This window comes from Neltuma alba, unplaced genomic scaffold (assembly GCF_004799145.2).
Source record: "Neltuma alba isolate B1F8T4 unplaced genomic scaffold, ASM479914v2 tig00012515_pilon, whole genome shotgun sequence".
In the NCBI taxonomy this organism is placed as follows: domain Eukaryota; kingdom Viridiplantae; phylum Streptophyta; class Magnoliopsida; order Fabales; family Fabaceae; genus Neltuma; species Neltuma alba.
Window position 1 is genome coordinate 771,630 of NW_021636982.1, and position 26,094 is coordinate 797,723.

General features: G+C 31.8%; 3 protein-coding genes across 5 annotated transcripts; 2 read left to right on the forward strand and 1 right to left on the reverse strand.

Annotated features, from left to right (window-relative positions):
• The first annotated feature begins 9,228 nt into the window (after nt 1-9,228).
• Nucleotides 9,229-11,006, forward strand: LOC114727930 (uncharacterized). The gene is made up of 3 exons (XM_028914716.1): nt 9,229-9,339; nt 9,489-9,818; nt 10,505-11,006. The coding sequence occupies exons 1-3, from the start codon at nt 9,273-9,275 to the stop codon at nt 10,651-10,653; spliced, it is 546 nt and encodes a 181-aa protein (XP_028770549.1). The 5' UTR covers nt 9,229-9,272; the 3' UTR covers nt 10,654-11,006.
• A 2,469-nt stretch (nt 11,007-13,475) lies between these two features.
• On the forward strand, nt 13,476-16,679 carry LOC114727928 (transcription factor MYB1). Its single transcript, XM_028914714.1, has 2 exons — nt 13,476-13,871; nt 15,702-16,679. The coding sequence occupies exons 1-2, from the start codon at nt 13,550-13,552 to the stop codon at nt 16,490-16,492; spliced, it is 1,113 nt and encodes a 370-aa protein (XP_028770547.1). The 5' UTR covers nt 13,476-13,549; the 3' UTR covers nt 16,493-16,679.
• A 654-nt stretch (nt 16,680-17,333) lies between these two features.
• On the reverse strand, nt 17,334-22,380 carry LOC114727931 (uncharacterized). 3 transcript variants are annotated; one of them, XM_028914719.1, is made up of 5 exons: nt 22,221-22,380; nt 19,754-19,910; nt 18,986-19,088; nt 18,498-18,621; nt 17,334-17,880 (listed from the first exon to the last, which is right to left on the reverse strand). In XM_028914719.1, exons 2-5 carry the CDS (start codon nt 19,838-19,840, stop codon nt 17,763-17,765), a joined length of 432 nt encoding a protein of 143 aa, XP_028770552.1. In that variant the 5' UTR covers nt 19,841-19,910; nt 22,221-22,380; the 3' UTR covers nt 17,334-17,762. The 3 variants fall into 3 exon arrangements, with proteins under 3 accessions (XP_028770552.1, XP_028770550.1, XP_028770551.1); XM_028914717.1 differs by having other exon boundaries at nt 18,498-18,678; nt 22,221-22,378; XM_028914718.1 differs by lacking the exon at nt 22,221-22,380 and adding an exon at nt 21,111-21,135 and having other exon boundaries at nt 18,498-18,678.
• Between the last annotated feature and the right edge of the window lie 3,714 nt (nt 22,381-26,094).

Sequence of the window (26,094 nt, forward strand, 5' to 3'; positions counted from 1 at the left end):
CTCGCTAACCTGCGCCTCATTTCCAACCGAGACTGACACGTCACGATAAGATCGCACCCAAGGACTAAAGTGCCCCAAAAATAGATGAAAATGATTCATTTTGTATTCACATAAGTTTGGCTAGAAAATAATTTTTAATAGGAGTTGGATCATTTCCATCAAAATTCTGTACAGAAAAAATAATCAATAATATATATGGTTTTAATTTGAGAGTTCCTTATTGCTAGAGTTTGTAGCTTATTGTTTTACTTCTACTATTGAGTTTTGTAATTTGTATAACTGAAATATGTGCGAATTATTATCTTAACATAAAAGTTAGTTATAAGATTTGATTTTAAATAAAATACTTTAATCTATTTTTTTTTCAAAATATCCTTATTAGTTATAAGAAGTTTTTAATAAAGAGTAATTTGAATAGACATTATTAAAGAGGATTGTTAATTAAGGAAGGTCAACACATGCTTATAACAAACAATCAATTTAACTAATTTTTGTTAATATTTTTAAATTAATTATTTAACTGTTATGTTAATAACTGGAAGTGGCACATTTGACAAATTCGTTTATTTTTGTTAACTTTGATCTATTTTTCTATGAATGCGTAGTTCTCCATGGTCCTCTTAGGTCATTTCCCTTTCTTTTCTTTTCTTTTTTCCTTTTACATCGAAATAAGTCATTTTCCCATTTGCAAAATCTCTTTCGCCAATGTGAGTAGTTGTTGGAGTACTCGTTAGGTGGCTGGAATCTTTCAGGCTTGTCAAGCGTCCAAACCACTGGCTCGGATTTGGTGCTCATTTGCTTGGAAAACAACTTCCACAGTTTAATTTTAATCGGTAGGGTTTACGTTTAAAATTTTTTAATAAGGGTTGAGTATATTGGTGACGAATTACACTTGTTGTGACGTGTATCAACGCAGCCTCTTTGTGTATTCATCTGATTTTATTTATGAGTTATCTTTAACATGTTAATTTTACATTTTAAAATTCAACAATTTTCTAATTTTATTCTTATTTAATATACAGTATATTTTATAAAAATAAAATTAAAACAATAATAAATGAAAGATAAAATTATACATTCATATAAAAAATTTAATAGAGTGACTTACAAACATCATAAAAAAATCGTTCTTTCTCAACCTTATAAATAGAAATAGGGACGATAATCTTATTGGTGCATGTATACACTGCTAAATTATGTCAGCATTACATACTTTTTGTGAGTAATAAACGAATGTTATATTGCCAGGTCATGCATGTTTTAACTGAAATTAAATTTCTGGCACAACGATTTCAAAGAATGCGTCTTCAGAAAAACAAAACAAAACGTGTTTTTTATATTACTTTCAGTCTTAATTATAAGACCTCGTTTATAAATTATAAATAAAGTTTTTTAATTAGAACTGGAAGTATCATAAGATCTCGTTTATAGTTTATAAATAAAATTTTATAATTAGAACGAGAAGTAGTATTAACATCTTCCATCCATTAGTTTTGTTTATTTTTAATTTTAGTGAGAAAGGGTGTCCATCACTACCATCAACTTCCACTTTAGAAAGCCAAGGTACCGGTCGTCAAATGTATAAAAAGGATTCGTCATTATTCTAGGGACTGTTTTGGATAATCCATCAGTATTTTAAACAAATTCATTCCCTTTTTTCTTTAAAAAAAAAAAAAAGAAATTAAAAGAGACTGGTGTGTTATTTCTTATTTTCTTTTTACTCCCAAATGAGATCCACTATATGAGTGATAAAGACACGATCATGAAATATCGCAAACGAGAATCAGAATATATATATATATTTTGGGGTGTATTGACGAAGCTCGACTTATAAACCCAACATGTCCACCTAAAAAAAAAAAAGGAACTTATTTATTCCTAAAAGTTGGTTGTATAAATCAAAGTAAAAAAATAAAAATTGCAGAAGGGGTTGCAGGCAATGAAAGCAAAGAATATAGGTGAGGCTTTAACGGTGAGTGGCGTGTGTTGGCTGCAAAATTAAATTACTAAATTATCAAATCATTAACAATTCCAAAATTACTATATTTCATTTATAATATAAAATTTAGTTTGATATTTAATTTGATCTTAAATATAAAACTCTAATTTACTTTATTTTTCATATTTATTTATTCATGTTAAATGTGCCATCAAATAGTAGTTCTAATTAATAAACATAACTAGTTGGGATATTCTAAAAAAAATAACATTTATTTATTATAAATAACAAACTTAACAAATTTTCTTAATCTTCTTAAATTAATCAACGTATTCTTGTATTAAAGATAAGAGTTACTACTATATATAAATTATTAGATTCCTCTAATCCATTGGTGAGCTGCAATGGAATCCTGTTCTCTCTGTACTTAATAATGATGCCTTGTTTTGTTCCCTTACTGTAAAACCCAACCATCTCCCCTCGCAATGCAGCGTCGTCACATGCTCTTAGATTTTCTTTATTCACGGAAACTTTCCTTATCCAATATTATTTAAAGTTTTTTTTCAAAAAGATCTTTATTAATTATCAGAAATTTTTACTAAAGAGTAATTCTAATGCATATAATTAAAGAAGATAACTGATTAAGAAAGACCAGCATACATTTATAACAAATAACCAATTTAACTAATTTTTTAAATATTTTTAAATTAAGTATTGACAAATTCGTTCATTTTTGTTAACTTTGATCTATTTTTCTATGAATGCATAGTTCTTCATTGCCCCCCTACGTCATTTCCCTCCCTTTTTTTATGCATCGAAATGAGTCATTTCCCCATTTGCAAAATGTCTTTCGTAATGTGAGTAATTGTTGGAGTACTTGTTAGGTGGCTGGAATCTTTCAAGTTTGTCAAGCGTCCAAACCACTGGTTCGGATTTGGTGCTCATTTGCTTCGAAAACAACTTCCGCGGTCTAAATTTAATCGGTAGTGTTTACGTTTAAAATTTTTTAATTAAGGTTGAGTATATTGGTGATGAACTACACTTGTTGTAACGTGTATCAATGCAGCCTTTTTGTGTATTCATCTGATTTTATTTATGAGTTCTTTTTAACATGTCAGTTTTACACTTTAAAATTCAATAACTTTCTAATTTTATTCTTATTTAATATACATTATATTCTATAAAAATAAAGTTAACACAATAATAAATTGAGAATAAAATCATACATTTATGTGAAAAATTTAATAGAGTGACTTATAAATAGAATAAAAAAAATCATTCTCTCTTAACCTTATAAATAGAAGTGGAGGAGTATAATCTTTTCAATATATTACTTCTGGTTCTAAATATAAGAGCTAGTTGACTAATTTGAATAGATTAAAAAAAGAAGTAACTTAGTTATTTGTAATAAATAAGCATTGTCTTTCCTAAAATATCCTTGTTAATCAAATATATTGGCTAGAACTATCATTATTAGAAGGATTACCTTGAAAAAAAAATTAAATATTGAAAACAAAGTGGATTGGAGTCTTATATTTATAAATAAAATAAAAATTAAATGAAATCTTATATTAAGAATGAAAAATAGTAATTGACATACTCTTTGTGAGTAATAAACAAATGATATATTGCCAGGTCATGTATGTTTATTTTTAATTTTAATCAGAAAGAGTGTCCATAACTAAAAAGAGCATATCTCTGCCATGAACTTCCCCTTTAGAAAGCCAAGGTGGTAGTTCGTCAAATGTATAAAAAAGATTCGTCATTATTCTAAAAACTGTTTGGGATAAGCCGTCAGGATGGTAAACAAATTCATTCCCCATTTTTTTCAAACAAAAAAAGAAATTAAAAGAGACTGATGTGTTATTTCTTATTTTCTTTTTACTCCCAAATCAGATTTATTGTATGAGTGATAAAGACACGATCATGATATCGCAAAGGAGAATCAGAATTTTTATTTTCTGTGTATTGATGAAGCTCGACTTATGAATCTAACATGCCCACCTAAAAAAAAAAAAAGCCACTTGTTTATTCCTAAAAGTTGGTTGTATGAATCAATTTTTTTTTTAAAAAAAGAAAATTGCCGAAGGGGCTGCAGCCAATGAAAGCAAAGAATATATCATCAAATCATTAACAATTCCAAAATTACTACCTTTTGTTTATAATATAAAAGTTAGTTTGGCATTCAATTTGATCTTAAATATAAGATTGTAATTTACTTTGTCTCTCGTATTTATTCATTCATGTTAAATGTGTCATCAAATGATAATTCTAGCTAACACACATGACTAGTTGAGGTATTCTAAAAAAGATAATATTTATTTATTACAAATAACTAACTTAATAAACCTTCTTAATCTTTTTAAATGAGTCATTATATTCTTATATTAGCGATCAGGGCTACTACTTTATATAAATTATAAGATTCCTCTAATCCATTGGTGAGCTGCAAAGGAATCATGTTCTCTCTGTACTTAATGATGATACTTTGTTTTGTTCCCTTATTGTAAAACCCAACTATCTCCCCTCGCAATGCAGCGTTGTCACTTGCTCTTTTTTGGATTTTCTTTATTCACGGAAACTTTCCTTATCCAATATTATTTAATATTATTAGAAAGTGAGTTCCTGGTTAATCTCATGCTTAACTTATATTCCATTCAGAGTCTTAGAGTTTTTTTAATTTAGTACTGTAAAATATTTTCTTAGTAGCACTTAGTATCATAAAGTAATTATTGATAAATTTTATATCCTAATATATTTTTCAGTAATACCTAGGATTTAAAGTTTATGATGCTCGTTATTGCTGAGAAAATATTGCAAGAGTAAAATTGTACAAAAATTTATTTTACAATACTAGATGTAATTGAGGAAATATTTCAGGATTATTACAACAATTCTTAATATTACTCAAATGTCACCAGAGATATTAATATTATTCATAAATATAAATTACTAACATTATTTAAAAAAATGAGGGAGGACCCTCAATTTAGTGTACTTAGCCGTTATTAAAACCATGGTATTCTTTCTATCATAAATATAAAACCGATTTTATAATATAAATTATATTATAAAATGAATATTATATTTAGAACCAGAAAAGTATGATTAACTTGCCATTCTCATAAAATAAATATTGTATGACTTTAAAATCACAATCAAAAGTAAAATTATAAACGAAAAAATCTCACAAAATGAACCTGAAAAATATTAAACTACAAATCAGTCTTTTTTTTTTTTTTTTAATAGGTTTTTATTATAAATGAAAAATTATAAGAAAATAACAATACATTTTTATGGGCTTTTTTTTAGGGATTTAGTATTAATTAAATAACTAGTTTCATTAATTAATGTAAAGTTGTTATTGGGTGCTTATAATAAAGATGAGAGGGAGTATTATTTAATTAGCAACGAATTTTGCTCAAAACCAACTTTATGTGGGTAAGTAATAGTGATGTGGGAGAAAATGCCAATAAATGACAAAATTAAAATGAAAGTGAATATCATAAGAGACGATAATACCGGTACGATGTCACGTCATCCATGTTACGCCATGTGACATTGGTGTGTTTGGTGGCACGTTCATGTTCGTTACCAAATGAACTAGATTAGCAACCAGGTGTCGTGTTTCTATTATTTCATACAATTTCTCCCACGCAATCGTTATTTATTTTGTTGCCCTTCGGTGTCCTGTGAAATAGGGAAATATAGAGAAAATGTGTGAATAATCATTATCAATATATACACACAAAAATGAATCATTTCTGCTGTGGTGAACAAAACAAACCTATTAATTAGTTTTTACATTTAGAATTGGCAAGTAATAGTAAAATTTGATTTTTTTTTTGTTGGAAACAAATAAAAGCAAGTCCAATTGAGAGTCGGCAAGCTTTTGTAGCGGACCAAATGAAAATTAAGGGGCTATGTTTATTTTCATCCACTCGATCAAACTTTATGATATTTGATGTTGTTCCCAAAATAAGAGTTAAGTACTTAATTTATGAATATTAAAAATTTATTAAGTCCGTTATTTTATAATAAATATTTTAAATTGTGTAAATATCCCTTAGACCAAAATAAATCTAGGAAAAATCTCAAAAAAAGACTATTGACTTTTAAAATTTTAAATTAAGAATTATTATAAAAATATGTTGTCGTTTGCTTTTGTGTGTAGTTATTTTTTTTAGGATTAATTAATCTGCAAGTCCTTATAGTTTCAATCAATTTTGAATCAGGTCCTTATAATTTTTTTTCTTTTTATCAGGTCCTTATACTTTCACCTGTTTTTAATTAGATCTTTACATTTATTTTTCTTTTTATCAAGTCCTTATAATTTTACTAAAATTTTAATCAAGTCCATATAGTTTTAATTTTTATTTATTAATTAAATATAAAATTAATTAAATAGATTAGTAATAAAATTTAAAATATTAGTAATTAAATTAAATTAATAATTATTTAATAAAATAAGTAATATAATTAATTAATTCAGGAAATTTTTTTAGAACAATTAATATTCTTTTGCTAGAAAAAATAAAATTATTATAATAATTCATGGAAAATTAGTAAAAAAATCCCTGTCTGAAATTTTAATTGGCCAGAAGGACTTGATTTGTGCAAGTGCAAGTATGATCCGTGAGTGCAACAAATCAGGTCCTTCTGGCCAATTAAAATTTCAAACATGGATTTTTTTTACCAATTTTCTCATAATTCATTGTTTTTATAATATTATTGTTTATAAAATAATAGTAAATAATATATACTATTTTATGTTTATAGAATAGTACTATTAGAAGTTATAAAATAAAGAATAAAAAATTCAGGGACTTAATTAAAAATAAGATGAACTTATAAGGACTTGATAAAAAGAAAAATAAATACAAGAACCGAATTAAAAACAAGTGAAAGTATAAGGACCTGATAAAAAGGAAAAAAGCTATAGGGACTTGATTCAAAATTGGTTGAAATTATAAGGACTTGCGGATTAATTAACCCTTTTTTTTATGAGTGTAGTAACTAATATTGATTTACAATTTTGAAATTCAACAGTTATTTTTTTTTTAAAGTTTCCCATAAATCTAAAAGTTAGTTTATATATTTTGGGTAGGAGATAAAAGTAATTTTATTCGAGATATTGTTGGATACTAAATGTTAGCACCTCTCCTAACAAGGATTTAAATCTTAATTTATCACATTATAAAAGATGAACTCTTTTTATTAAATCCAATCTCGTTAGTGGTTTGAGAAGAAAATGGAGCAGATAATAAGGAGAACGCCTGCACCACACAAAGCGGCTGCTGCGGGTATTTGTATGGTTTGCCCCAGCACTTCAATTGCCACCTTTGCTTTCTCATCTTTCTCTTTTCCCCTGACAGGCCCACTGCTTCCCTCCTCTGTTTTTCATTTCCTTGGAATATCAGTTTAGGATCATACTAGTGATTCATCATTATTCTTCAATAATTATGCTTTGAATATAATTAAGGAAATGAACGATCATCAAATTTCTCTTTTATTATAAGAGACCACAAACTGATCATAATGGCCACAACACGCATTGCAGTTCGCCATCAAATGGTTCATATTATTACTCTCTCTAAACTGTAACTCATCACTGTAGAGAGTCGGAGCCCAAACTTCCTTATTATTCTAACGTTGAAAGCCCATAAACTTGGGAAATATTGGGCCCACACAGAATGAGGACCATATTATTTCACCCATTCCTCATCCAACCGTATTATCAAGCCCATAAAATGATCCATATAATGCAGAGGATTTCAAATGAGAAGTCGCTGACTTCAGAATAAACTGAAATAACAAATAATTAAGGGAAAATAACAAATAAAAACTCTCGTAATATGTGAAATTGTGATTTGGGACTCTCAATTTGAAAAATGAAAAATAAAGACTCGGTCTCATATTACAAATATGAAATCTTGATGAAATGTCTGAAATGTTCCTCAGCCAAGTTATGATTTGATTTACTAAAGTTATCATTCGCTAAAGTAAACTTGTCATTTAGCATACCCTCAGTCAAGTTGTGATTCAGTCTGCTGAAATTGTTATTTGTTAAAGTGAACTTGTCCTTTCTTATAGCCAACTTGTTATTTTACCGAGAAATATTTTAGACATTTTACCAAGATTTCATATTTACAATATAGGACTGGATCTTTATTTATTATTTTTCAAATTGAGAGTTCCAAATCACAATTTCACATGTTAAGGGTCTTTATTTGCTACTTTTCCAATAATTAAGTAGTTAATATTGGAATTAAGAACATTCCAAGAAAACGGCAAGCGCTAGAACCTTCGTGCATGCCTTAATTCATAAATTAAATTAAAAGTTTTCTGTTCCCAAAATGTGACTTTTCTTTGAAGCTCAGAAGTCAGCTTCTGGGCAACTTCAGCTAATGCCCGTTCATAGCGCTGGCCAGTAACCTGTCATTTCTCAACTTTCAAAAATCCAACGACTCAATTACTCATACCACACACATGAATTAAAAAATCCCATTCGATCATTTTTATTTGTATTTTTTTTTTACTATTAACTTCAAATCTAAGTTGGACCTTTCTAAGAGCTGTCGGTGAGCAATTAAGAATACTTTATATATATATATATATATCCTCACAAGTTAAAATTCTCCTTGAAAAATATAAATTCGGACAAAATTTAGAATACTCTTGATCACGATGCTAAATATGAAATATATTATTCCTGACTTAAACGCCAAGAATATATTCTTGTAGATACTTCCATTTTAGGGTTGCTTGGTTCCATTTTCCAGTTGTAATATCGATCATTTTCAACGTTGAATCATTCTTCGGCAACTACGACATAAATATATCATAAAACAGTTTCATCTTCCTCTCCGAAGATTTCTAGAAAGGACGAAGCTAGCTGCTTGGACAAGAAAGATGGCCTGGACGTGTCGATTAGTAAATATGAATAGAATATTTTACAAAACAAACGATGGAAGCACCACTTTGTTGAAAACTTCAGAGTCCATAAATACCAAAAAACGTCCTACTTAGACGTCCATCATCAAACACCCGTATCATCCAAGAAAGTAAACGAATCAACCCTACACAAGAAAAGGACCTTGTTAATTATTTCTATATGTATATTTATAGGAATCCGAGTAAAATGTGGTTAGAGTGTGAGTCTTCCAAACGCGTCTCCAAAAATATATTTAAAAGGGACAAGACGTGTTTTTTAACTACATATATAGAGACCTTTTGCGCCGTTTCCATTTCGTCCTTCTTCACACGATCTCTCTCTTTCTCTCTCGATTCCATCCTTCATATTATACTCTGAAACTTGTTTGCACATAGAACAATGGCTTCTTCAATTAGATCGTGTTTGGTTCTTTTCCTCTCCTCCCTTTTCATTCATGCATCTCTAGGTAATTGAGCCCTACTTCTCTTTCACTTTTTGCTTCCCATTCAGTTTTACTATTTCAGTTCTCACTATAGATGTACATGAAAGTAAGATAGATTTAAACTAAGATGATAAAACTGTGGTGGATGGAGAATAACTAGGGTTTTGGAACAGGTGAGATAGTGTGCGAGGAGCTAGGAAAGGAGGTGTGCGCGTTCTCGATAGCATCGTCGGGGAAGAGATGTGTGTTGGAGACGGAGAGGCAGGAGGAAACAGGGAGGGTGGAATACCAATGCCGGACGTCGGAAGTGGTGGTGGAGCACATGTCAGAGTACATAGAGAGGGATCAATGTGTGAAGGCTTGTGGTGTTGATCGCCGATCTGTGGGTATTTCATCTGACGCTTTGCTTGACCCACGTTTCACCGCCAAGCTCTGTGCTTCTCCTTGCTCCGACCACTGCCCCAACATTGTCGATCTTTACTTCAACTTGGCTGCCGGCGAAGGTATCATTAATTCCTCTCTTTTCGCAGTTCTGACGTCTTTCATTTTATCTAGAAGCTAATCGAAACCTTAGGTCTTGATTGATTGATAATCTCATAATAACAATGCTAACAATGATCATGGTCTCCGTTTAATTTCTTTGGTTGTTTAGTTGGTTGAGAACTTGTTAGTGATGTTGCATCTGATGAACTTTTCCAGCCACTTATTATTTCCATTTGGCAATAATAAATCCACGTTGAATTCTCTTTTCACTAAGATGTTCTCGTGTCAACATTAATCCTAACTATAAAATCTTAATCATTTTATTTTTAATATTTATTAGTTTCTTCTCAAATGAATTTATTTTACTTAAAAAATGATATATAATTAGGAAAATCATGTCAATTTTATTAGAATTAAGTAATTTGTATAGCTTCTTGAATCCCTTCAAATTAATTAAGTAGCTTTCAGGTTAAGAATTGTGGAGGACACCACCTATAAAGAAAAAGAAAAAGTCATCAGGATACATGCATGATGACCTTTTCTTCAATATGTGGCAATTCTTATTCCTGACCTGGTCAAGCTAGGTCGCTAGATATCTTAACCGGGGACACATGTTTTTGAGCTTGAAATCCAATTAAGGTATATGTGTGAGTGTATATGGAAGTAATAAGAGGAATTATTGTTTAAATATAATACAATATTGCAGGAGTATATTTGCCAGATCTGTGCGAGAAACAGAAGACCAATCCTCGTCGTGCCATGGTGGAGCTGATGAGCTCTGGAGCTGCCCCTGGTCCTGTTTCTGACGTTTCATCAGCTGATTTAAAGGCAGCACCTGCTCCTTCTCCCTTCTAAACGCCGCCGTTTTCATTCTTCTCAATCCTTCAACTTCCTTTTGCAGAAATGGTGTAAATGAGATGACCCAATAATAATATATATAATACCACCATATTATAATTAGAATTAATATATACTACATATATAGAGAGAGAGATACAGGCCATATGGGTTTTGGCTTGGGTTTTAATTTGAGAATATTTGTTTATTGTCGAACAAGAGGACGGATTTTTCTCTTTTTTTAAAAAATATTGGAGAGTATTGAGTTGGACATTGTGATGATGAATTATATTATATTACATCCTATATTGTGTTATTTGCTATATCTTCCAATTCTGGAACTTTCGTAAATAATTATTTGTTCCTTGTCACATTCCGTTTATTTATATATATGAGTTCATTGTTATATGAAAGAATTACTGGGAATTATTGGTCAAATAGTCATTTATATTTATATATTTATGGAACATTTGCCAAAAAAAATCATTATTCTTTAAATCATGAATAATATGAATACCTATATGAATACCTACACGTACATAGCTTCTGTGCTTACTCTATCGGCCGTGTGTATATTTTGTAAATTTAAATTTGAATTTGTCTTAATATTTAATATATTTTTTAATTTTATTTATAATTATTTATTCTCTCTCATTTATCATACTTTCTCTCATCATATTTCTCCATATATTTTTTAATCATTTTTCTCATTTATTAAAAGGGCATATTTAAAAAAAAATTATATCTTTAACCTATTTATTTTTTTAATTAATTTTAACTTTTTTATCTGTAAATTAATTATTTAAAACTTATAATAAGGATTGATAAGAGTATAATATAAAATTTGTTAAAAGTCACACTATTTATAATTCATGATTCTACACTCCAAAATACTACTGCCTCTAGTCTTTAATATAAGAGTTAGTTAACGAATTTGAATAAATTAAAAATTAGTTAAGTTAGTTATTTGTAACAAATGAGTGTTATCGTCTTTAAAATATCTTGCTAATCATGTATATTAGCTAGAATTATTATTTGATAAAATCTTTAACATATACGACTACTACAAGGACTATTTTAAGAAAATAAATAAATAAATATGATAGACAAAATAGATTGGAGTCTTACATTTATGATCAAATTGAATGTCAAACTAATTTTTATATTAAGGATTGGAGGTAACATATTCAAATTCTTGCTTTCTGAAATATTAATGAGATAAATGATAAAAAAAAAAAAAAGGTGCTATTTTGTGTTAAAAACAATAAAAGAATGAGTGGAAGAAAAATAAATAAATTTAACATACGTTTTTTGGAATATCTTTCTTTGCCATTTGCCAATAACCTTTTAAAAAATATGTATAAAAAATATTTTTAAAATTTCAAAATTTCAAAATAAGAATAAATATAAAAATGTGTTGTTATTTTCTTTTCAAATGTTGTCAACTATAATTGACCTATAGTAAAATAATACTGATTTAGAATTTTGAAATTAAAAAGTATGTGTTTGGAACTCTCCCTACAAAAAATTATTGTAAAAACTCCTAGATAATTTTTACACTATTTTTCTTTTGCCATACACTAAAGTTATCCTTTTCATATTGAAAAGAATTTCTCAATAATCCAAATTGACGTGTGCATAATTAATTTTCATAAGAAAACAATATACTCCTCTGATCCTTAATATATGACCTAACTGTGGAATTGATTTTGGTTCTAAATATAATATCTATTTCTTATATCTATTAATTTTTTTAAATCACCCCTATTGATACTCCCTCAACCATAATCAAGTATCAAAGAGAGAGAAGATATAATGAAGGTGATTAAGGTGTTTTAGGAAAAACATGTCATATTTATTATAGTTAACTAACTTACCTAACTTTCTTTAATCAAATTAGTTAAATCGGTCTTATATTAAGGACAGGAGGAGTATTTATTATGTGTCATAAAAGCTAAGCAAAAATTTAAAACTATCACGTAATTTATTTACACATGAAAGTACTAATCTCGCCTATTAATATATATTCCAGTTGTGTGAGAGCAGTTAAATCAATTTAAATTAAATAGTTTAGTTTTACTATACAAGGATATATCTTTTTTTAACTAAAACTATATAAATATAAAAACACAGATAATGAAATTAATAATAAAAACCTTTTGATCCATAATTAATGAGAATTTGTGGGTTTATATTTTTGTATAATATATAAAGTTTATATGAATTAGCATTCAGTCATAAATAATACTCTTCCTGTCCTTAATGTAAGATCTATGTAAATAATTTGATTAGATTAAAAAGGTTAAGTAAATTAATTAATTATAAAAATATGATATTTTTTTTCTAAAACATTATAATCATTTTTCTTGATATCTTCCCTCTATCTCTTACTTGATTATGATTAGCAGAGTATCAATCGGAGTAATATAAAAAAATTGATAAAAATGATAAATATGTTCTACATTTAAAATCAAGATCAATTCAATAATTAGGTCATCCACAAAAAAAAAGGTGAGTATAACTTATTTTGTAAAGTCATAATTTGCAATGCACTTTGTTTGATATAATACATTAATCAATGCATTTGATTCGCAAGGAAGAAAAAAAATTCATTGATTCAATATATATAATTGCTGGTAAAAAGAATTCAAATATATATATATATATATATATATATATATATATATATATATATATATATATATATATAACCAAATGAAACTGAAATTCCTGGCAAAAAATTAAAAGGGAGGGAAACTGTAATTCACCGCCGTAGAAACTAGAAAAGGCAAAGGTGAGCAAAGTGAATTCCGGGCATTGCCCTACTCCGTCTCCCCTGTTCTCTTTACTCTTTTGGTTGTGCACTTGTGCTCCATTTCAGCTCGGCTCTATTGTGCGGGGCAGGGAGTGTTAGATGGAAGTGGATGAAAAACCCATCGTTGAGCTCGACAAACCACCCGCCGGAGACGTTGGCAGCGGCGGAGACGGCGGTAGTGGTGACGAGGGTTTAATAGCGTTAGGTGATGGAGGTGGGAGTAGCTCCCAGACCGCTAAAGACAGAGTGAAGGGTCCTTGGTCTCCAGAGGAGGACGCGATACTGGGTCGACTTGTTAGCAAGTTCGGGGCCCGGAATTGGAGCCTAATTGCTCGCGGGATCGCTGGAAGATCCGGCAAGTCTTGTCGCCTCCGGTGGTGCAACCAACTCGACCCAGCTGTGAAGCGCAAGCCCTTTACTGGTATGGTTCCCTTTCTTTATTCGATGATTTTTTCCACATTCGTATTTACATTTCCATTTGTAGTACTAGTAAGTTAATTTGATTGAGTTTTGGGATTTAAGTGTAAACGATTTTGAAAAGATGAGCTTCTGGAGTATGGATTATGCAATGTAAAGTTTTAGGTCCAGTTAGAATAAGATCAACCCAATCCCCCCCCCCCCCCAATACCACCTCAAACAGAAATGCTAGCATAAGTAATGGTCAGAACCAATTCAGCTCCGAAGGCTAAGCTGTCAAGTGAATGTGGATCAATAATTCTTACCATAATCTCTATGATCTCTCGTAATAAAAGAGTTCTTTTGCTTAGATACGTGGATAAAGGCACGGGTCCATTATACTTTGCACTGAAGCTTAAATTTAACTAATAATGAAGAGCGATAAGGATTGAACTCTTGATCATTTGATTAGAGAGACTTTGATGTCATTTCAAAGACCAGTTTTCCTCAATCACAAGCTTGTGAGTTGAAAGTTGAAACGGTATTTGACGATTTGCTTGTTGGTCCTGAGCTATCAACATAATGTTGTGTGACATTATGCCTCAGTTAATTGTCATCAATCCGGATCGTAGAAAAATGGACATTTTGGGTCATTAAGGTTTACTTGCACCTATACTACTAATACTAGACTTGTATGCTTTGTTCATTAATAGCCCTGGCCTTCAAGCTAGCTGTTAGTTTATTGAGTTTCAGGCTATTAGTTTCCTCATGATGGTAATTAAGAGGTCTATTCTGAATCCTGAATGATATATTTTATTGTGATGATAAGTTGATTCTTGAAGGACTCTAATGACTGCACTACTCTAGTTATGTGGACCGTTTGGTCTGGGTGACTTTTATTTCGAAATTATTACAAATTATGTTGTTTAGAGGAGGACAAACATGTACAGACATTTATGGTATAATATCTAGGTTTGGCATGTTCCAAAATGCCAAAACTGGCCCTTCGATAGGTCTCCTACTGTATGGGAAGTGGGCTTTACATCTAGTCTGCTTACTAGAATTTTTTTAAGTATCATTGATGCGTCTAAGCTAAGGCTTTGGCTAACGGCTTTGTGTTGATCTGTGGGCAATCTTAAAAGTAACAACCCTTGAAATCATCCTGGCAGATTTTTAAGTTTTACTTCCGAAGTGTTCCCTAAGAGACACTCTGGAAGTAAAGCCTAAAATCAACCTGGATGATTTCAAGGTTTGTGCCCCAAAAGAATCTAATCTAGGTTGATAAGAATAAACGCTGTCTCTTACCAGTTAGCTAATCCCATTGGGTTTAGGTTGCTTATTAGATGTTTGATTGAAAGATAAGCAATTTTGCTTTTCTTTTCTTAAAAAAAAATTTAAAAGGGCAGGAAGTAACTGATAGAAGCACAAATGTAAGGCTAGAGAGGCCTTTGGTTGTCAGATCATTGAAGGGTCATAACTCTTGATCTGGGAGAAGTTTGGTCTTATCTTATACTATTTTGGATAGCTTGTTTTGAGCTTGTTGCGGACACCAGACCATTGAAAGGCCTGTTGTTTTGAGCTTGTTGACATGTCTAGGGTTCTTCAAGCTGAGGTTGTTTTGAAGATTAAATCCTTCATTTTCACAAGTTTGAGCCATTTCGGTTAATTTTCTATTTTGTGCCATTTCTATCCTGTTTTATGGCGTTATTTATTTCCTTTTGTTTAGAAGCTGACTGGAAATTATTTCTCTATTTAGTACAGTTGAATAGGGTTTTCTAGCTTCCATGTTAATTACTAATGCAGTGATTTGTGGATTGTCCATCAGTAAACAAATTTTTTCATCTACTATTTTCAGATGAGGAGGACCGGATCATAGTTGCAGCACATGCAATCCATGGGAATAAATGGGCAGCCATAGCCAGACTTCTACCAGGAAGAACAGATAATGCCATTAAGAATCATTGGAATTCTACTTTGAGGCGTCGGGGAATAGAACTTGATAAAGTTAAATTAGAACCTTGCAACACGACAGAAGATGTTAGCTTGGAGAAAGCAAAAGCATCATCTGAAGAAACTCAGTCATGTGGGGATGTTAATTCCTTGAGATCTTCAGAAGGAAGAGATGTCAGTTCTGTGGAGAATATGGAGGATAAATATGAAAACAAAGCACAGACAGAGAGTCAAATGAAGCATGAAGTCAAGGATCCGCCCACTCTTTTCCGACCTCTAGCACGTATTAGTGCTTTTAGTGTATATAACTCATTGGATGGTTCACAACCTGCTATGTCAACCCCTAGGCCAGTTCCAATGCAAGGGCCTCTTTTTCAAGCATCAAAGCCGGGGATTGAAATTTGTAAAATGCTTGATGGAATTTATGGCTGTGACCTATCTGTTCCTAACCACTGTGGCCATGGTTGTTGCACTGATCTAGGTGGCGAAAATGCCAAAAGCTCCTTGTTGGGGCCAGAATTTATTGAATATTCAGAGCCCCCGGCATTCCCAAGTTTTGAGTTGGCAGCCATAGCTACAGACATCAGCAACCTTGCTTGGCTGAAAAGTGGATTGGAGAATAGTAGTGTCAAAATGATGGGTGACTCGGCCGGCAGGGTTACATCTCATGGATCCCAAGTGAATATTGGCCATTAAAATGCCAAGAATAAGATTAGTTCTATTGAGTGACAGGGCCGTAGCTATGTGAAGGATTGTAATGGAAATGGAATTGATGGGTAAAATTTAGTAAGATACAAGTCTCATAATTCCAGGTATCACTCAATTTGTTTCTGGGTGATGACTGATCAGCACTTGATACTCTGGTGGAAACCAGGAATGGATTGCATATATGTCTTTTAATGGCAAAGGGGAATATCTCCAGCTGCTTTGCTTGTTTCTATTGCGGTATTTTGCATTCTCTTCCCTCGTCAAATCCACCGTCCCTGAGGCATTGGATTGATTGAGGTGTTATCCAAAGTTGGATTTTTTTTTTTTTTGGTTGCCTGGGGATGGGAGGTTTGAAGCCAAAATGGCGCCGAAGAGTATCATTTTTCTGATTTTCATGGTGCATGGGCGAGGCATGATGCTTACATGAGGTTCAGGTAGACAAGAATTCACTTCTCATGTCTCATTTATGAAAACCACCTCCAGTCCTTCAGAATCGCCCCCACATGACGAAGGAATCATATGCGTAAACTAAAACCCAAGCTAATGTTATTAAAACGCAACGTTCAGCGGCATCTGGTCTGAGATCGCTATATCAATGTGTTGGTATAACGATACGACGCACCCTCAGCTTGCGATACGAGGCAAACACTATCAACCGTATGTGTTGTGCCATATCATGATACCACCACCATGTTTCAGTTTCTTTATTTCTTGTTATCAAATTTGGACTAATTTTTTAATTGATTCTTCTTCCATGCTTCCCTTGAAATTAATATATATTCAAAGTGAGTTCACAACGATAAATCCATCTCAAATTACGGTTCAGCAATTTAGATCACAAAAAAATATCAAGGCATGTTTTACCTGAAATATCTTTCATAAATCCATTAAAATATTTACAATAATGATTAAAACTTCAAGTGACATGGAAAATGTGGTAAATAACCTAAAAATATAGAAATCAAGTGCCTATTAATCAACACTTGCAGCAACTCCGACCAGTTGACCTCGGCACTCGGGGTTCAACTTCTTAAATTTAATGGACAGATTCTCCAACTATTTCTCTACAATACAAGCCCGCCCCCACCACCGGTGCAAAAAATAGTACGCGCACCCTGTAGAAGTTTCCATTCAAAATAGCATGTCCAACTAATACCTGCCAGGTTGCTAAGGTCATTCAAAATTGAAGCTTCCATTCACCAGGAGTCTCAGTCCGTCATCAATTAGCTATCAGTTTCAGCTCCTTCAACAATTAAATCTACTTGTTCTCTGCTTTGAACTTCGGCCTTTTCTTTCGGACAAAAAAGCACTTCCTTTTTCGTTTTTGACGTTTTGAAACTACTTCTTCTGGTGCGGAACACACTTCTTCCTGTGGCCTGTACAAACAAATCAGTGCATGAACATCAAGATCCACATATGCAATGTAGGAGAAAATTATAAGAGAACAGATGAACATGCATTATGGATGTTCACAGGTGCAAGCATTTCCCCACAATTTACACCAGTAACAGCCGAGCATATCTACATTTAACAGCATACAAAAGGAGAAAAGGGGTAAAAGAAGCTAAAGTTACTTGAATCTGCTATCAAGTTTTTTAAATAAAATAACATGTAGCAGACCTTCTCAAGAGCATACAACGACGAGCTTTATTTGATCGTACAACGCCATTGTGCTCTAGCAACAACTAAGTTTTTAGATATGTTGTTGACCAGAAAGTTTTGTGCAATGACCTCATTAAGTGTTCTTAAGATAATCTATAACATAATTCCAGCTACAAGAAAAATTGAAAAAAGGAATTCAGTTTTTTCACTAAAAAAAAGTCAGTTTTAATGGAATTCAGTTTTTTCATCTTGAAAAAAAGTTAAGTTTAAGGCTTAACTGAAAAATGCTAGTCAGGACTAGAACAGGCAAGCAAGGGTAAGTTAAAACCATATGAGGAAATTAAAAAAAAAAAAAAAGACGTCAGTCAAAGCTCAAGCAAAATATGCATACCCTCTAACAATATGTTGTGGATCAACGCCAATATTTTTACTCAGATCTTCAACACATATGACCCCTTCGTGATCACATCTCAATAGGTTGCACGCACTTGACAAAGCCGCAGGCTTCACTGCATCTAGAGTAAGTGATGGATCTTTCACTTTTTCTTTGAAATATTCAAACAAAATGAATGCTGCATAAATCCTCATAGGAGGTCAGACATGCATTATTCATCATGTGTAAATGTATTTAAATAACCAATGAAGCAATTAGGTACCAGCGCAATATGTAAACTAATTTTCATTGCATACGGAAGTAAGAATTTGACGCACTCACCGTATACATGGAAAACACCTGCTCCAACTTAGACAATAATAAACTCACCATAGCATATCGATACATCAACTTGACAAAATCGAGGAGGGATAGAGTAATTCAAAAGAAGACTAGAAATTTAAACTTACAAAAGGTGCATATAGAACATAAAAATGAAGGCATACCAATGGCACGAAGCACTTTAAGGTCAAATTTCTCAGCTAGTTCCTCATAACCTATCATCTTAGCACGGTGACGGACATACAACTTCAAATTTATCAGCATATCCTGACATTTATAAATTCCAAATGTCATAACAGACTCAAATGAAATAATAAAAAACTGCAAGTGATGGCAGATGACAGTAGAAGAGCATCTTTTTATTGTAAACCTCAGGTCTCACTCGCGATTGCAAAGAGCATGCATCAGAAATTAAAATATCACCAATTCACCATAATAAAAGTAAGTTTCTAGTATCTCCTCCTAAATTGGTTGAATTAGTTAAAATTGTTCATTGGATGTTGAGCTAAATAAATCTACCCCTGTTGGCCCAATATTCCCCAAACGATCAAACCATGGCAAACACTGGTTATCATGCAAAGACATATAGACATCTCAGACATTGATATGTATACATGCAACAGCAGGCACATAAGAGAACAAAATGATTTTATGACTACTCATATATATCAAAATACGACCTGGTCAGTTGGCAGTGAAAAGAATTTTTTATCATCCATCTAGTTCCCTACCACTGCCCTACTACTGATCTTTGAAGTGATATGAAAGCGAAATCATATGATGAGCAGCATGAATTTTTATCAGCCATCTAATGCCCTACTACTGATTTGAAGTGATACAGAAGTGACTGAAAACAAAATCCAGACAAGAGGACTGGTGAATAAAGATACGATTACAAATGATGTGGTCAACTCAAGTGACAAAAAACTTACAATCTCAGACGTTGAAAGGGAGCATAGCCAGGACACATCTTCAGGCCTGTCCTTAATAAAACACTTATCCATCTTAGCCGCAGCCATCAATATAGGAAATCCTATCTAGAGCAGCAAAGGGACTACAAATCAAATCTAGACAGCAAGATCCCAAGTCCTGTTAAGAAGTCGTTAAACATATTTTAGTACTTGATTTAAAAACCCAAACCAAAAATTTGTAAAACTCAAATGTGTAAAAGACCATCACTACCATCACTGCTATCAAATGTTACATATGCAACCACTAGGGAGCAAGTACAGCATCAAATCCGAATGGAAATTTCTAGTTAGAGAAGAAGCAGAAATAGCTAGGAATACGGGCCAGCGGGCCACCACAACCCGCGGGTTATGCGGTGCGGGTTGGAGCAGCCCGCCATCTTTTTTTTTTTTTTAATTCTCAATTTTCAAATCTTATTTTTATTTATTTTTTAAAATAATAAATGGTGATCTAAAAGTTTAAAAGCAATCACAAGTATAAATGATGTTTAACCACATTTAAAATAGTCAATACAAATATAAAATAATACATTATAAATATTTTACATGATTAACATTCAACATCAACTCATCAAGTGATAAATCTTATAATTTTTTCCATACAAACGCCATGTTTGATACAAAACACTATCTCTTAATAAATTTGAAGTGCATTTGTCTATTTTTTTTAAAAGTTCATTTACCATGTTTTTTTAAAACACTTTTTTCCCGTAATAAATATTGTCTTATGTTTGATTGTAGTTATTAAAGTTTTGCTTTAAATATAGTATGCTTATTTTTAAAAATATTTTTTGTTTATATAGTATTATATGAAAAATTAAAAAAAAAAATTTCAATATAATAACATGAAAATTAAAATGTAAATAAGAGAAAAAATTTTCAAATATAATAACATATTACTTATATGAAAAATTAAAAAAATAAAAAAAAAAAAAGTGGCAGGTTAGGCGGGCCAACCCACCAACCCGCGGGTAGCCCGCCACAGCCCGCGGGTTATGCGTGCAGGCTAGAGCAGCCCACACCTTAGCAGGCTAGCAAAATGCCAACCCTAACCCACTCTTTTATGGCGGGTTGGCGGGCTGGTCCACGGGTCCCAACCCATATTCCCGGTTTCGGCATCCCATTCCCAAATTGAAATTAAATAATCAACAGTGAAGTTTTAATTCATTAGTGCTGAAAGCAATGAGCTTAGGTCATGTCAACAACCATTAATCCAAAATTGAATCACAGAGGTGAATGAGATTCACATTCAACTCAATTCAATAACAAAATAGCAGATAAATGTGCCCAAGAACAAAACCAACTCAGAGTCACGCCCTACCTCAATTTGATCCTGACTTCCTAAAGACTCTTTTTTTTTTTTTTTTTTTTTGGTTGTCGCCTGAAACTTCCTACAGATTTAAAGCAACACCGGAAACCATTGAGATGCAAGTCAGACTCAATCTCCCATGCTTCAATCAAGGCTAGATATTCAAGACCAAGAGTACGACAAACATAAACACGGGGTAGTAAAAACCTTCTGCCTCACTCTATTTCTGCCACTCTATACGGAGGCCTCCGTACTTGGAAAAATCCTCACTCATGTCTCTCTCTACCACTAAACTTTTACAGCCCAGTGGAATGTGCTCCAGACTTTTTTCAGAAAAATATCACACACACACACACACACAGATAGAGAGAGAACCCACAGTCACTATATATGAAGGCAAAAGTTAGAACTACTTTCTGTTCAAGATAGAAAAATCCATGGTTTCACTTACGCTATGTTCAGTTAAACCCCCCGCCCCCCCGGGGGGGGTGTTGTTTAAAGAATGGAGGCAGGGAGCAATTTAAATGTTGTCTCATTGGAGAGCAGAGGGAAAATGATAATTCATGGACAATTACATGCCCTTATCCATCTTTTTGCCTTTTTGCCCCTTTTGTATGAGTTTATTAAAAACTTATATTCACCTTGAAAATAAGAACACGCCAATTTATAATCAACTGATTATTTATCAAATTAAATAATGATCGGAATTGAAGCTCAAAGCAAGTCAGAAAATGCCGAATGGTCCATCATGATTCCTGAAAGGTTGAATACCATAAGCTGACCTTACACTCATTGGGGGCATCTGCACCGGGTGAAATCTTGGAAATAAGCATAGTTGATATCATGCACTTTTAATTTTTGATCCGTATACCTTAACGAAGATGTCTTAATATGCCAATTGATCTAGGCAACTCATCCAAGACTCTGAATAATGACAATGACGACACTCTTGCAAGTCATGATCTTCCAATTAATTAAAACAAAAAAATTTAGAACAAAACCAGAAGCGCTGCGACGGCCTCCAACGCAGGGTCAACAACCGCGCGGGGAACATACCGGGGAACAAACCGACTGAACAACCTCAAGGGATTTTGGTAGAAGACAGAGAGCTAGGGTTTGTACCTTCAATACTCGCAGGAGAACAACCATGCAGGGCCGACAATGGCGGGTGGCCAGCTCGACCAGGTGTAGGCCGCTTGTTCGTCGATGAAGAATAAGTGTGGCTCCGCGTCCTACCAGACGAGCGCAAGTCTTGTGGAATAAGGGAGTTGTCGGGTTTTCCTCCCGGGGGGCTCAGCTTCTCTCCGCCGGCATATCATCAGCAAAATTCTATTTTCATCTAAAAAAAATTATTTGTTTTGTTTATCCCTGTTTTACCTAATAAAATTCTCTGTTAAAAAAAAGCCATATAAACTAAGTAATGAATCCCATTAAATAAAATTTTTTGAAAATACTTAGATATTATGTCAAGTTTTCTAATCACATATAATTATACTTCTTATTTTTGAAATATTAATTGTATTATAAATCTACATAAAACCAAAAAAAAAAAAACAAATGATCGTATATGATTGGAAAACTTGACATATAAATATAAAGAACTTGATCTAAATTTTCTCCAAATTTTTTTAAAAAATATACTACTTCTAATTTTTAATATAATAACTAGTTGAAGATTTAATTTGGTTCTATATATAAAATCTCAATTTATTTTATTTTTAATATTTACCTATTCTGTCCTAACTAATTCCTATGATAATAAATAATATTTAACTAAATTAGTCAAAATTAATTGTTACCCATATGAAGTGAGATTTACAAAACTATAAAAATTACGTTAACAAGAATTTTGAGGGAAAAAAAAAAGAAGTTGAAAGAGATTGATAAGTCAGGTCAATAAAATATGAGATATTATGATTTATTGAAAGAAAAGTATATTTATTAATTTCACACTTTCATGGAGAATTTCAGTAACTACCAGATCCTTAATATAAAAACTAAATAATTAATTTGTAAATATTAAATAAGTTAGTTACTAAGTTAATTATTTATAATGAATAGATACTGTTTTTTCTAAAATACGTCATTAATTATGTACTTTTAAATTAACTCTTGATAGTAATTTCTTAACATGTATAATTATTATAATGATTATTTGAGGGTAAAATAAATAAATATTAGAGATAAGATAGATTGAGATATTATATTTGAATCAAATTAAATCTTTAACTAGTTCTTATATTAATAATAATTAGAAGTAGTATATTTTTAAAAACCTTTTATTAAATAGGGTTCACTACTTAATTTACATGGCTTTTTTAACAGAGAATTTTAATTCAGCACTTACGTTTTAGAGCCACAACACATCACTTCCTCCGTGTTTCAAAAAATATTCCAAACGTATTGCCGTTTATCAGCAGCAGAAGGGCAGAGGAGGGCAATGTTAGCGTAGAGAAGCCGGGCCCAATTTTTTTGGGCCAACTGTAAAGGCAAGTCTAACGGAGAATATGGGGTATCACTGTTAAGGATTTTACAATAATATTAATTACTGTTAAGAACATTTAAATTTTAAAATTTCACAAAAACAATAATTTTTGAATGGAATTAAAATTTTATTAAGTTAATTTTTTTAGTCATATTTGATATTTTCAGCATTTATCTCCTACAAATCTTCAATATTCTTTTGTATCATAACAATCATCTTCCAGTTTTCAATAGTTTGAAAACATCTAAGATGCTGCTAAAACAACGAAAAAGTAAATATTGAAAATGTAAGAAATGACTGCGACGGTGTTAAGAGAATACTAAGAAGGCATGTTATAATAAATGCATATTATTCTTGAATTTTTTGGTGAGAGTAAGGGTATAAAATACATTTATAATAAAAAAATATCTTCATAAATTATATGATATATTTCTCAGATTTTATGAAAAACACACACAAACCCATTAATTAATAAAAAGAAGACAGGGAAAAAAAAGCATTGCTTATAAGTAACGTCGTCAACGTGTCAAGTTTGAGCACTCAGCACTTGCCTACGTGGTTACATATTATTTGCCCTAAACCCTTTTTTTTCCCTGCGCCTTTCCTTCTGTAAAACACCTTGTTGAGCTCATTTTTCAAACAAATGATACAAAAACTTCACAGTTAAAAGTGAGAAACCATTCAATGTAGAAGTTTGGCTGCCTCTTGAAATGCTTTGTTTGTGAAACTCAATTAAAGGAAGCCACCACATCTCTCAAGGTATTTCTTCCTTACTTTTTCTCTTTTCATCTTTTATTTTAAAAAATTTTAATAATTTTTCATGCTAATTTAGATTATGCGATTCTGGTTGCTGGCTCTTTTGCCATTGGTTCACCACATTTATTAATCTTTTAGCACTAAACGGGTGGTAGAGATTCCAGTCTCTTAAGAATGAATTTGAATATGTCATTATATTGGGTAATGCTTTAGATACTCCAATTTCTTAATTCAAATGCCTTCAACGAAGTTAAGATTCAAAAGTTCAGGATTTTTCAAAAATCTCTTATTGAAAATGACTAATCCCTAAATAGGGGACTTGGTGGGAATTTTATTCTTATTGATGTCATTTTCATTTAGGTATTGTTTGGTATGAGGGAAATGGAGGGGAGGGAAAAGAAAATTTTTTTTTAATGAACTCTATTTAAAAAATTGTAAAATTTGTGTTTTGAAATTTTAATTAAAAAAAAAAGAAGTAATATAAAAGAGTAATAAAAATAAATTAAAAACTTTTAATCCTATTTTTTTAATTTTTTAAATCGATCTTATTAAAATTTTTCCTCTGCTCCCCTCATCTCATTTTCCTTCATACCAACTAGACCCTTAAAAACAATTTTTTGCGTAGTTTGTAGATGACATTAGCATGTGAGGAGGGATTTGAATGATTTGGTGATCTAAATAACTACATGAAAGTAGAAATAAGTTAGGATATCAAATTAAAATTTCACTAATCAGTTTCATCGTACCAGAAAGCTTTTTTTAAGGATATTCAACAGAAAAGAGTACCACTTAAATGTTTCAAGGTATTTCATTCTTTATGTTGTTTTGAGGTTGACAAGGATCAAAGTTAAGTATAATATCCACTTATGATAATACTTATTGATTGTTTTGATGATCATTGTTTCAAAATCGAAGACTTCTCATAAAGTTACAAATTAGAAATTTCAGGTTCTGTGAAAATTTTGATTTTTGTTAAGGGATGTGACACGTGAAGATGATTATTTTACGATAAATTTCTAAAGTAGGGCCCACTTTTGTAGAGAACGCATGCATAAAAACGTGACTCATCACTTTATTTTTATCTTGGTACAGCTTTATTTCCTTATTAATAATGCGACAAATTTATCCAGCTTACAAATGACATGACTCCAAAAAAAAAATATTGAGTAAAACTAAAGCCAAGATATTAATTTTAAATCTTTTGTTTATTTATATAGAGATGGAGATTAGCATAAAGAGATATGATAACCTGGGGAATGGCGGAAGTGTGTGATGTATGAGGAAACGGTCATTAAAACTAAAGGTGCTCACGGGACGGGACAGGACGGGACTGGGACGGGCCTGTCCCGGTGAACAGTGTAACGTACCGCTCATGTTTTGCCCAAAATACACAAAGGCTCGCTGCCCAGAACTGTCCAAAGGTGTCCACAAAAGTCTTGGGTAAGTCTGGAACTCTCTAGAAATGTGTGGAGCTTGTTGGGGAAGCTTGGAAGGTTCCAGAATACTATAGATAGTTGTAGAGACACCTAACCCCTTTGTAAATATCTAGATATTTTTGTAGAGTATTCTAGATCCAACATTGTAACCGTTGGATCAAGTAGATCTTAGCCGTCCATTGAGGAGGTGGAGAACTATAAATACCCCCTCCCCCTCATTCATTTGACACACTCAAGAAAGTGAGAGTGTTGTAAGTACTTTGAGAGATCAATACAAAGTTCTTTCTTTGAGTCTCTTGTTCCTTCGTGTTCCTTCGTG